The sequence below is a fragment of the Cinclus cinclus genome, chromosome 22 (assembly GCF_963662255.1).
Source record: "Cinclus cinclus chromosome 22, bCinCin1.1, whole genome shotgun sequence".
Lineage (NCBI taxonomy): Eukaryota > Metazoa > Chordata > Aves > Passeriformes > Cinclidae > Cinclus > Cinclus cinclus.
In genome coordinates this window covers 10,984,958-10,996,427 of record NC_085067.1, presented here as the reverse complement: position 1 = coordinate 10,996,427, position 11,470 = coordinate 10,984,958, and the positions used below count along the sequence as shown (strand labels likewise).

Below are 11,470 nucleotides of genomic sequence, written 5' to 3'. Positions count from 1 at the left end.
ATTCTCCCTATTCCTCCTCCTGAATTCAGCAATGCACACACTGCTGTGGAAAAGACCTTTTGTTCTGTTTTCTGATTGCTAGACTTCTTTCTGGAACTCTTTCCTTAAAGTATTTTGCCAATAACTGCCTCCACATCAGGACTGTGTTCAAATCCATCGGTAGCTGCCCCTCCTGGCTGGCCATTCTGATCCTGAAAGGATACATTATTACAAACACTTCATGATTATCATGGAATTGTTAGGGTTAAAAAAGTCCTCTGAGACCACTGAGTCCAACTGCTCCCATAGCATTGCCAAGGCCACCGCTAACCCATGCCCCTCCCCATGTGCCACATCTACACATCTGTGATGTGCAGATCTCTTCAAGAGATGATTTCACCAATGGCCTGGGCAGCCTGTGCCAGAGCTGGACAACCTTTTCACTGAAGAAACTTTTTCCCAATGTTCGACCTAAACCTCCTCTGAGACAACTTGAGACCGTTTCCCTTCATGCCACTCCTTGTTCTGTGGGAACGGAGCCCAACCCTCACCTTGCTGTCCCCTCCTGTCAGGGAGTTGTGCAGAGCAAGAAGGTACCCCTTGAGCCTCCTTTTCTCCAGACTGAGTCCCCGCAGGTTTCTCAGCCGTTCCTTATCAAACGTGCTCCAGACCATTCCCCAGCTCCCCTACCCTCCACTGGACATGCAACGAAGAGCACACACACGGTATCAGGACCAAGAAAACTTGGGGGAAAGGAAACATTGGAAAATAAAAGTCAAAATTAAAATAATTTATTGCAGGAGCAGTCAGGTCTGAGTGGGCTGGTGCGGAGGCCGCCGGTTAATTATGGAAATTGTTGGGACGCTCTGGTACTGCCCTGAAGTCACGTCCAAAGCACATCCCAGGTCCCGCAGCCGCGCCGGATTTCTCCCGGCCCCCGCGGTCCCTGACAGCGAGGAGCCGCGAGCAGAGTCCCCCGGAAAGGCGCGAGCGCGGAGCGGTCAGAGCCCGGGGCGGGGCCGAGGTCGGAACCGCTGCACAGGGCGGAGGTGCCGCCCCGGGCTGCTCTTCCCTCCCACCTGCCCCGAGCCGGCTCCGCTGGGAGCTGCTGCCGCCTCGGCTCGGGGCCGCCCCTCACCAACTCCGGACAGCGCCGGCCACCGGCAGGGAAGAAGGTGGGGGGAACGGGGACCGGGCGCTGACCGAACTTCCCGGGGAACCGCCCTCCCGGCCGGCATCGTGCGCACGGCAGGCGGTGACTGCCGGCACCGGGCCCCATCTAGCAGAAACTTCCCTACCCTTCTCCTTCCGCATCGCCCCTCCCCACCCGGCCGGGGGCGGCCGACATCGTGTTCTGCATCTGTATTTCAAAGTTTAATTTCAAAAATATTCTATTCAGTGCTAAAATAACTTTCCACTTCCACACGCGGCCGCGCCTCCAGCTTCACCAGGCTCGATCACGGACTCGGCGGGACATGCAGTGGCAGCGGGGAGAGAGTGGGGCTGCGGGGGGGGGGAGGAAGCAGCGGGTATTGGGGGGCGGCAGAGCCCCATGGCAGGAGCGCTTCCCGGGGGCTCCAGCACCCCGCAGCTTCCTCCCCATCCTGGGGATAGCTGGTACCTAGGCCGGGGCAAAGCCCTCGGCACAGGGCAAGCGGCTCTCCATCCTCTGCCGGCTTCCGAGGGACTGCAGATTCCACCCGGCTGGAGTTGTGCCCCGCGGCAGAGCTAAGGCCGGTCAGTACCTGCCCTCTGGGAGGGTAAAGTGCTCCTCTCTCTCCCAGTACGAATGGCTTAACTAGCAGCTTATTGCACAGCGTCCCAGTGGGTCCCTGCCGCCCTCCCCTCACTACTCCGCACACTCACCACTCCACACTGCTCCCATAGCCCAGTGGACACATCACCCGGAGCATGTAGAAGGTGGCTCTCCTGTTCCAGCACCCAGGGGAAGGGCAGGCAGAGGAGCCACAAGCAGGCAAACAGCATCTGCCAGTGTCCTGGGGACCATGGAGAGCAAGGAGCCCCATGGAGAAACCCCCCACACATGCAACCCACCCAGTGGAGACCCTCCAGCTCTAGGGCAGGAAGCAGGGAGAGAGGGAGCCAATAAATAGAGGCAAATTTGCAGGTACTGGCAGCAGCCCCATCCGTCGGGCAGGGCAGGGCAGGGTGCACTTGATGTGAGTGGTGGGAGCCCCGACACTGGGGAAGCGGCAGGCTGGAGGGAAGTGCTGGTCCTGGGGGGGCCAGGTGGCTCTGCAAGGGGTTGATGAAGGTGCTGTGCCAGGCAGGTTAGCTCTCCGAGGCCGTGTGGCACACAGAGTTCTGATCAGCACAAAATCTCTTCAGAGGTGGTGCACCAGAGTCCTCCTCTTCAGTTACCTGCAAGAGCCAGAGGTCACAGGCAGTGACACCGAGCTATGCACACCTAGACAAGGCTGTGTCACACCATGGGGGACACCCCGGGTGATCACCTATGCACAGACCCCAGGGCACCAGGAATGGAAACCCACTCCAGCCCTGGAGCTTGTCAGAATCATTGTATTCCTACACCCCCATATCCTTCCCTGACACTTCAACACTTGATCTGAAGCAGGGGATAAAGATCACAGCTCAGTAAACCAGGAGGTTCTGGGAGTTCCCAGGGGGCACTCTGGGACTGCAGAGCAACTCCATCCACCATGCTTCTCCTACAAGAAGCAGCAACAAGGGTCCAAGGGCCTATCTAGATCCACGCACATTTTGAGGTGGTTTCAATCCCCCTTCCCTTACCTGAGTCTCAAGGGGGACCGGCTCTTCCTTTGTGAGAGTGGGAGGCTCATCTGCCACTTCTGAGGAAGGCAGGGAGGGCTCTGGGAAGAACAGGTGGGTCAACAAAAAATGCAGACCCAGCACCCAACTCAGTGCTGAGCCAGGACAGAACACCTAGCAAAAGAAGTCCCCAGCACCCTGTCAGCTTGCAGCAGTGCCAAGGCCACCCACTGGACCACCATCAGCCCTGAAGGGACCTTCCCTGAGCCCAGCCATCTTCCCAGTCCAGCACCCACCTTCCAGAGTCTCCTGCCCCAGGGTGGGAGGCTGCGAGTCGTCTGTGCGGAAATCAGACGTGTGGGCAGGACTCATGGACTCGCTCTGCTGAGGACTGGGACTGGAGTTGGGGCTGCTGTCCACCTTGAGCTGGTACACATCAGACAGGGAGCTCTGGTTGCTGTTCTCATCTGCAGAAACAGCACCTGGTGAAGAAGAGCACCTTGACCCAAGGGCACAGGCAGCCAAGGGCAGCACTGAAAGCTGGAGTCTTGCTGAGAAGGCAGAGCATAGTCAGAGATTCAGTCAGGGGATTCACTGTTTCCCATCAGCCCAAGGGCTGTCAGGCACAGGATTGTCCTCCAGAAGAGAGTGGGAATCATATATACAACTGGCCAAGGAAGAGAAAATGTTCCTGCCCTGGGAATGAGAATGAACACTGCCATATTCCACGTCTGCAACTTGGGAGACCGTGGGTATCCAAGGACAGGAATCTCCTGCCATGTACCAGGGTTTTGTTCCTCCTCTGTGAAGCAACATGTGGATTAATGCTCAGCACCTGTATCCCAATGAGGAGGCAGGCCTGGCACACCCCTTCCCAAACTGCAGACCTGCAACATAACACCACCGCATCTCCCAGAAGTGCCAGCACATTCCTGATTTTCCTTAGCAGAGCAGAGTTGGACAGATGTGTACACTCTATTTCAGCAGCGAGTCCAGTGCTGCAGAGCCTCTCCTAGCTGTACCACAGTGCCCAGACCAACAGCAAGGCAAGGGACATCCTCTGCCCCTTCACCCTTGGCTGCAGGTGGCTACTGGCCTATCCCCAGCAGACTGGAATGGGGGGAGCAGGAAACCCCACTCCTCCAGTTAGCTGTGAAGCTTCCCACAGAAGATACCAGAAACAGCCCATTAAGACTCTCTGACAAAAAAAATGAGCAGTTTGGAAAAGGAGAATCCAGAAATGGATCAGCCCAATTCCATAGGTCTCCACTCCACACCAGTGCTCAGAGGCAAGCACTGCTCTTCCCCATAGAGGCAGCACACAGAACCAGCAATGTCCCAGATACTGTACAGCCTTGGGAGTCTTTCCCCACGTTGAAGGGAGCTCAGCCAGACCCACCTTGGAACTCCAGAAGGAGGGAGGAGTTGGCAGAGCTGTCAGCAGGGAAGCCATTGGATTCTCGGGTTGCGCTGCTACTCGATTTGGATTTCTCTTTCTTGAGGAGAGAAAGAAAAGCACAAACACAATGTCAGAGAAACACATGCTGCTCCAGAGGAGCCATTCCCCTTTCTGTCTCCAGAAGCCCAGAGGGATATGCCCAAGCTGGTCTTTTTCCTTGGCTTTGGGGGCACATTCCTAAGTGAGGGACTGGGAATCAGGATAGAGAGGAGGAGCTGACATCCATCTAGGAATGACACTGAGTAAAGCCAGTCCTTGGAGGAGTCAGGCAGAGTCTTAAGGGGAGTGGGAGGGGTCTCAAGGGGCTCGACAGTTCGGGGGAGCTCAGGTCGGCTGAAGGGACTCGTTGGAGCTGGTGGAGGGGACCCAATAAAGCTTGATAGGAGGCTCATGAGGCTTCAGAAGGGACTCGGTGGGGTTTGGATGGGTTCGAAGGTCAGTTCAGGGAGGGATCAGGGGCTTGGGAGACTCAGGGGATCTCGATAGGGTAGGAGGGGCTCGGTGGCGCCTCACGGGTGCTCAGCAGGGCCGGAAGGGCTCAGCAGGGGCTCGGATGCTGGTTCGGGGAGGGCTCCGGGGGGGTTTGTAGCGTTCAGCAGAACTGGGGGGCTCAGAGGTTGCTCGGAGGGCTTCGGTGGTCGGTACGGCTGGGGGAGGCTCAGAACGCAGCTTAAGCGGGGTTGTTAAGGGGGCTAGACTGGCTGTGCGCGGTGCCTCCATGCTCGTCTTCACGCCCAGTACCCACCTCCTTACTGTCCGCCACTGGCACCCACTTGAATATCCGCAGGGATGTGTCGCCCACGGTCACCCATTTCTTCTCCCTGCAGGACACAACGCTGACAGGCCGGGCCAGACTGGGCTGGGTCACCACGGCAATAGATCCCGCCACACTCCGGTTGGCTCAGAGAAGCGTCAGTTCGGCACTCCAGAGCACTTTCCCCGCCCCCCGCACTGTGATTGGCTGGGTCAACCGCCCATCACGAGCATTTCCGTCACCGCCCCATTCCCATTGGCCACCACCCACCCGCCTACACCCTCTGGTTGGGCGCGCACTCCCGGGTCGCACCCCGCGGCACCGTGATTGGCTGCGCGCGGGTGGCGGGGCCCTCCCCCCCGCGGGCCCGCCCTCACCATCTGCGGACGCGCTCGATGGCTGCCATCACCTTCTTGATGTCATCCTTGGCGCGGCTGCGGGTCTCGGCCCGCACCGAGCGCCCCGACATGGCGCGCGCAGTCCCGCAGCACCAGCCCCGCTGCACCTACAGCCGCACCCGGCCCCGCGCACGCGCCCTGCGCGGACCGCCCGCGCGCTGCGCGTCCTGCGTCACCACGCCCGACACGCCCCGGCTGCTGCGCCTGCGCAGACACACACGCCCCCAAAGCGGGCATGGAAACAACGCTCAGGCGAGGCGACAGTGCGCCGCCATCTTTCTTTGGGGCAAGTCCTGCTCCACGCCATCCCGAGATCAGCCTGAGACTCCGGGCCTGGAGCCACCCTAAGTCCGCTGCACCGTTACAGCCCTGCGCCGTTCCCTGCAACAGAAGCCCCACCATTTAGCATCAAAGACTGAGCTTCGGCAGCTCCCCTGGGAAAAAAAAACAAAAAAAACCAAACAAACAAAAAAAAAAAAAAAAAAAACCAAAACACTAAAAACCTATCCCAAATCCACACAACTCCTGTTTCTAAGTTCAGGAAAACTCGTAGGCATTACCTTAGCAATCACTTTCATAGGATATTGATAATCCATGCCCAGGGATGAAAACAACACAAGAGTGTGCCAATGGGAGACCCCACTGTCCCCAGCCCTGTCTCACCCCTCACAGAGCAAGAAAGGAAGGACCTGGGCACTCTTTTATTACTGGTATTCACAGTTATTAAAAAAAAAGACAACCCCAAAGGCGGAGTGCAGCTGCCTCCTGCTGTACAGGTATCTTAGTGTTTCTTGCCATAGATAGCAGCCAATGCTTTGAGAGCACTGGAGATCTGCTGCTCCAGCCTCTCCTGCGTGGCTTTGTTCCCAGTCTTTTTCAGCATGGCCTCCATCTCCTCCACCACAGCACGGTGCCCAGCAGTGTTATGGAAGACACGGATAGCATGGTCCCCACAGGACACAACATAGCGGCCAGTGGTGTCAAAGGCAAGGTCGGTGATACAGTGGCTGTGCACACCAAAAAAACGCTCCTCCTCCTCACCACGCCGTGTGTTGCACACCACAATGTCTGTGGTGCCCGCCACAGCAACTGTACGGCCGTCAGGGGACAGGGCAATGCGGCATGGCTCCAGCACTGCACACTGCCCTGTCAGAAGCAGGTATGGGTCCTGCTGCTTCTTGTACTCCACATCTGTGCCCCAGAACTTCCATGTGCCGTCCTTTGACACAGTCGCCATCCTGCAGCCAAGAGAGAACATGGTGAGTGCGTGGAAAAAGGGCAGCACCTCTAACCCTGCCCATTAACCAAGGATCCTCTGTGGAGAAGTATCTCTTGGGAAGGGTGAGTCTGTACACACATACAGTCTGTGCTCTCTTTCCAAAGTAAAAAAGCCTACCACTAGACCAGGCTGCTCAAAGCCTCTTCCAATACAGCCTTGAACACTTCCAGGGATGGGGCAGCCACATCTCTGGGCAATCTGTGCCAGGGCCTCACTACCCTCACAACCAAGGTTTTCTTCCAAATATCCCATCTAACCCACTCTCTGTCAGCCTGAAACCATTCCCCCTTATCTTGTGACTCCAGGCCCTTGTAAGTAGTCTCTCTCCATCTCTCCTGACAGTTCCCTTCAGGTCCTGGCAAGCCACAATTATATAACCTGAAGCCTTCTCTTTTCCAGGCTGAGCAATCCCAATTCTCTCAGCTTTTCCTCATAGCAGAGCTGCTCCATCCCTCTGATCATCTTAGTGCCTCCTCTACAACTCACTCACAGTTCCATGTCCTTCCTGTGCTGGGACCCCAGAGCTAGAGGCAGATCTGCAGATGTGAGTCTCACCTGAGTGGGGCAGAATTCCCCTCTCCCTTGTTATCCACACTGTGGGATGAACCTAGGGGAGTTTCTGGGCTGGGTCATGTCCAACTCTCACCCACCAGCACCCCTTGGCTGCTCTCAATCTGTTCATCCCCAGCCTGGATTGATACCGGGGGTTGCCCTGTTCCAGGTGCAGCATCAGCACTTGGTCTTATTAAACTACATGAGATTCCTATGAGCAGGGAATTTTGGCCAGGTTTGGCTCCCAAGGGCAGTGTTTTACCCACCACCCCCCCCCCCCCCCCCCCGGTGCAGCTGGTTAACCCTGGAAGAGATGAACTTACATGTCCTGATGGTAACTTGGGTCCCTGTGAACAGGTAACACACACATACCTCCTTGAGTCATTGGAGAAGGAAAAGGATTGTACACCAGCAGTGTGGCCTTTCAATTCAAAAGCCCTGGTCACCTCCCTGAAGTCTCCGTTCTTGCTAAAACACACCTCCCACACCTTCACATCAGGGGTAAAGCCACAGGATGCCACAAACCTATGTGAAGGAACAGGATGCCTTACAGAGGACCCAAACAAAGCAGCTCTGCAAACCTGTCCTGACTCCTGCACTCAAGTCTGGTCAGCTGAATTTCCACTTTTCTCTGAAACCTGCCCTTCCCTGAACACTAAGGAAGGGCACCAGAACAACACAGGAATGAGAAACTTTCCATCAAAGTAAAAGAGTTAAATGCTTTTGAGCCCCAAGCTCCTCACACCAGGAGCAAGGCAAATCAACCAACAGCAGCAAGTGATTTTCCCACTAAACAGATCTCCCAGAAATAAAACCTTTCCTTCTATAATTAACCTTTAAGAAGTCACAGACAAGTTCAAAATGCTGTTTTCTTTGCACAGGCCATTTACTCTGTCCCACCTCTGCTACCTGAGGCCAAAGCTGTTCTCAGATTACCAGAACAGCAGTGCTGAAGTAGAATGGCAACACACAAGTGCCTGAGCCCACATCAGCTCCATCTCCCAGGGAGCCAAAATACCTTTTTATACTGTGGAAGCCTCAGAAAACTGCATTACAATAACAACTAACTGCTGATGGTCTGAACTGACGCTATTCTGGGCAAAGGAGCAGCCTGGAATCCTGCCTGTCTCTCACCTCCCACAGGGTGACACTGTGGCATAGGCATTGTTCATCTGGTTGGTGTTAATGCTGGCCAGAACTTCTCCCTTTGGGCTCCAGATCAGGATGGTGGTGTCACTGGAAGCTGTCATGATAAACTTCCCTGGGGAAAAAAAGGCAAAGATCAGGGGAACCCCCAGACCTAATGCTGCCACAGACTCAACAACCCCCCAGGACAAGCTCTCCCTGCAGCTGGAGGAAACCAGCATCAGCACCAAAATCCAAGGAGTATAAGTCTCCTAGGATAAAGAGCAGTATGAGAAGACTCAACTCCTGGCTATGCCTCAGTACTCCTCTGGCTCCTGAGCAGGCAGCAGGCACTGAGCCCATGTGTGCCCTGTACTCATGACCCTGAGCCCCACAAGCAGAGCTGGGAGCCCCACTGGATTGTGGAAAAAAAGCACACTCCACCTGAACTGCATGCCCAAAATCAGCTCGAGGACAAGCACCTTTCAAACTGTGGATTGCAGGCAGGCAACTGAGTCCCATTAACACCACCATGACCCATGATTGCTGGTTGTGCCTATGCTGGACTCCTGCTTGTTCCCGCTTCCCCTTTGCCACCTCAGCCCAGGCAGGGAGTTGTGTGTTTACTTTTCAGCTACTTGTTGTAGGTTTAAGTTTTCATATTCACAGCTCCAGTCTCACTTAACATTTTCCCTGCTCTCCTATTAGAGGTGAACTCACATCCACCTTCTTCCAACTGCCACTAGCACACACCTGATGCATTAATCCATCAAGCCCTTACCACTAAAATGTAATCTTCACCCACCCACCCCCACCTCTAGATGATCCCAGAAGTTCACGATAGACCAAGTGAACTCACTAGAGATTTATGACTGGTTAAAAAGAGACTGGCAGCCCAGAGAACAGTGATCCTCTCAATATTGAAACCAGACCTCTTTGCAACAGCATCCCTGAAAATGTAAATTAAGAGACTGTGCATATCAGAGAGCTGGTTACAGGGACATAATTGGTGTGAAAACAACACCTCAAAAGGTGTTCAGTTGGCAGCAAATTAAGTAAAAAGCCCTAAGAGACTACAGAGTTCGGTACTGGTGCTGTACACAGCCCTGAGAAAGCCAAAACCTCCAACACATTGAATCCAGTAGCTTCACAAGGAATTCAAAGCTGATCTGGAGAGGTGAGCAGCTCATTTCCATACCTGTCTCTGCAATCCCTATGTTAATGACAGGAGCCTTGTGCTTCTTTGGGAAGTCCCCAGAAGTCACACTGAATGTGAAGCTGCCATCATCCTTCTTGATCATCTTGTAGACACGAATGGTCTCAGCATTGGCCAGCCAGATAATGAAAGCCCTGTGAAGGGACAGGCTCTGAGCCCCAGCTCAGCCCAGGTCACTCAGGGGCACCTGGGAAGAGGGATATGCTGGCAGATAAAAATATTTATAAGGGCACCAATTTCTTTCCCTTTGCTGGCTCAACTGCGCAACACTGAACGAAAAAGAATGGAATTTATTATCCACACCAGGAAATGAGAGCCTTTCCTTTCCTTCTAAAAGAGACCACTTCAAAAAGCCAAAACACACTTTTCCACCAAATTTCCCAACCAGCTAGAGCTCCCCCGTCAGTACTGACATGCTGGAGAGACTCAGCAGCACACTGCAGCTGCAGTCAGCTGGCAGTGACCTCAACAGGCACGTTCCACGGGTGCAGCAAGCTGGGCACTGGGATATTTGCCCTGAAAACCACATTAACACACCAGGAGTTGTACTAGATGATCTCCATAGGTCCCCTCCAACTCGAACTATTGTCATTCTGTGATTAAGTGCCAGCCACTCTCAGGAAAAGGCCACGATTCAGTGATACTGTGATGACCCAGTGAGAGATGCTGCCTCCACCCATCCCAGAGCAACACCACTGATCCCACCACAGCTCGCCCGTGAGACTAGCGGCTCTGCATGACAACCCAGTGCCAGTACAAGGTCCGGCCGTACCGTGAGTCAGGGCTGAGGCGGACGAACTCGGCGTGGTCCAGTCCTACATTGGCTCGCAGGCAGCGGTGCTCCCGCCCCGCCAGGTCCCGGGTGCTCCACAGCCGCACCGTGCGGTCCTCGGAGCATGATGCCAGATACTTGCCATTGCTGCTGAAGTCCAGGCAGGTGACCCGGCTGCTGTGGCCCTGCAGACAGAGAGTGGTCACAAAGGACGGGGGAAGGGGGGAGGAAGGGAGAGGGGAGGCGCAGTGGGACACCACCACAAGTGGGACGCCAGCATCGAGAGGGACACCTACACCAACCCTGGCAGGACAGCGCCATCGGGTGGGACATCGGCACCGGGGAGACACCGGTCTGAGCGCTGGCGGGACACCAGCATCGAGGGGGACACCAATACCGAGGAGCACACTGGCATCAGCAACAGGGAGGCACCGGCCCCAGGCACACGCGATACCTTGAGAGCAGCGACCAGCAGCTGGTGTGCGAAGCTGTGCTGCTGCGGCTTCTTCTCCCTGCGACCCCTCGCCGCCGGCTTCGCCTTCCGCGGCTCCTCCGGCCTGGCGTGCCTGTTCTCCCTAGGTCCTGCGGGAGCGGAGGGGTCGGTGGGTTCGGTTCAGCTACGCTCCACGCTGCCCGGTGCCCCATTACCCGCACGGTACTCACCGTCCTGCGGGGCGGTGGAGGTCTCCCACGGAGCGGAGCGGTGCAGCGCGACCGCCAGCAGCAGGACGAGGATGAGGACGATGAGGGCAACCGGCAGCCCCGATCCCCCCAGTGCCGCCGCCGCCTCCATGCTCCCGCCGCCGCGTCAGCGACCGGCACCAGGAGGGGAGGAATTTCCGTGCGCGCATACGCGGCCCCAGTGATCGGCGCAGGGCGGCCCCTGGTGGTGCTACTGCACCCCCACTTCAGCCGTTTCCCCTTCACCCACGGACACCCCCGACACCCTCCTAGCTCCTGTTTCTCAAGCCCTGCCTCCCACAAAGCCCCGTCAACCTCACAGACCCAATTCTAACACAGCCCCCCAGCACCTGACCATCCCAGCCCGTGTCTTCCACACAGCCCGGACTCCCCTCATCCCACGCCCAGTTTCTACGTCCCTCCTCACCCCTGTCCCCCTCCACTTCCTGCTCCCCCAAGCCCCGGCCATCAACCCCCGCCAGCTCTTGCCTTAACTCCGCCCCC

General features: G+C 56.2%; 2 protein-coding genes across 6 annotated transcripts; both read right to left on the bottom strand.

The window, feature by feature from the left end:
- Nucleotides 1–754: 754 nt before the first annotated feature.
- On the bottom strand, nt 755–5,531 carry BCL7B (BAF chromatin remodeling complex subunit BCL7B). Of its 4 annotated transcripts, none has more exons than XM_062506925.1 (6): nt 5,321–5,531; nt 4,935–5,010; nt 4,130–4,226; nt 3,027–3,197; nt 2,752–2,831; nt 755–2,361 (listed from the first exon to the last, which is right to left on the bottom strand). In XM_062506925.1, exons 1-6 carry the CDS (start codon nt 5,410–5,412, stop codon nt 2,272–2,274), a joined length of 606 nt encoding a protein of 201 aa, XP_062362909.1. In that variant the 5' UTR covers nt 5,413–5,531; the 3' UTR covers nt 755–2,271. The 4 variants fall into 4 exon arrangements, with proteins under 4 accessions (XP_062362909.1, XP_062362910.1, XP_062362908.1 ...); XM_062506926.1 differs by having other exon boundaries at nt 3,027–3,212; nt 4,935–5,003; nt 5,321–5,458; XM_062506924.1 differs by having other exon boundaries at nt 3,027–3,212; nt 5,321–5,435.
- A 591-nt stretch (nt 5,532–6,122) lies between these two features.
- Nucleotides 6,123–11,220, bottom strand: TBL2 (transducin beta like 2). Of its 2 annotated transcripts, XM_062506923.1 has the most exons (9): nt 10,949–11,220; nt 10,740–10,867; nt 10,286–10,470; nt 10,238–10,245; nt 9,739–9,772; nt 9,496–9,647; nt 8,307–8,433; nt 7,545–7,697; nt 6,123–6,579 (listed from the first exon to the last, which is right to left on the bottom strand). In XM_062506923.1, the coding sequence occupies exons 1-9, from the start codon at nt 11,076–11,078 to the stop codon at nt 6,123–6,125; spliced, it is 1,374 nt and encodes a 457-aa protein (XP_062362907.1). In that variant the 5' UTR covers nt 11,079–11,220. The 2 variants fall into 2 exon arrangements, with proteins under 2 accessions (XP_062362907.1, XP_062362906.1); XM_062506922.1 differs by lacking the exons at nt 9,739–9,772; nt 10,238–10,245.
- Nucleotides 11,221–11,470: the final 250 nt, after the last annotated feature.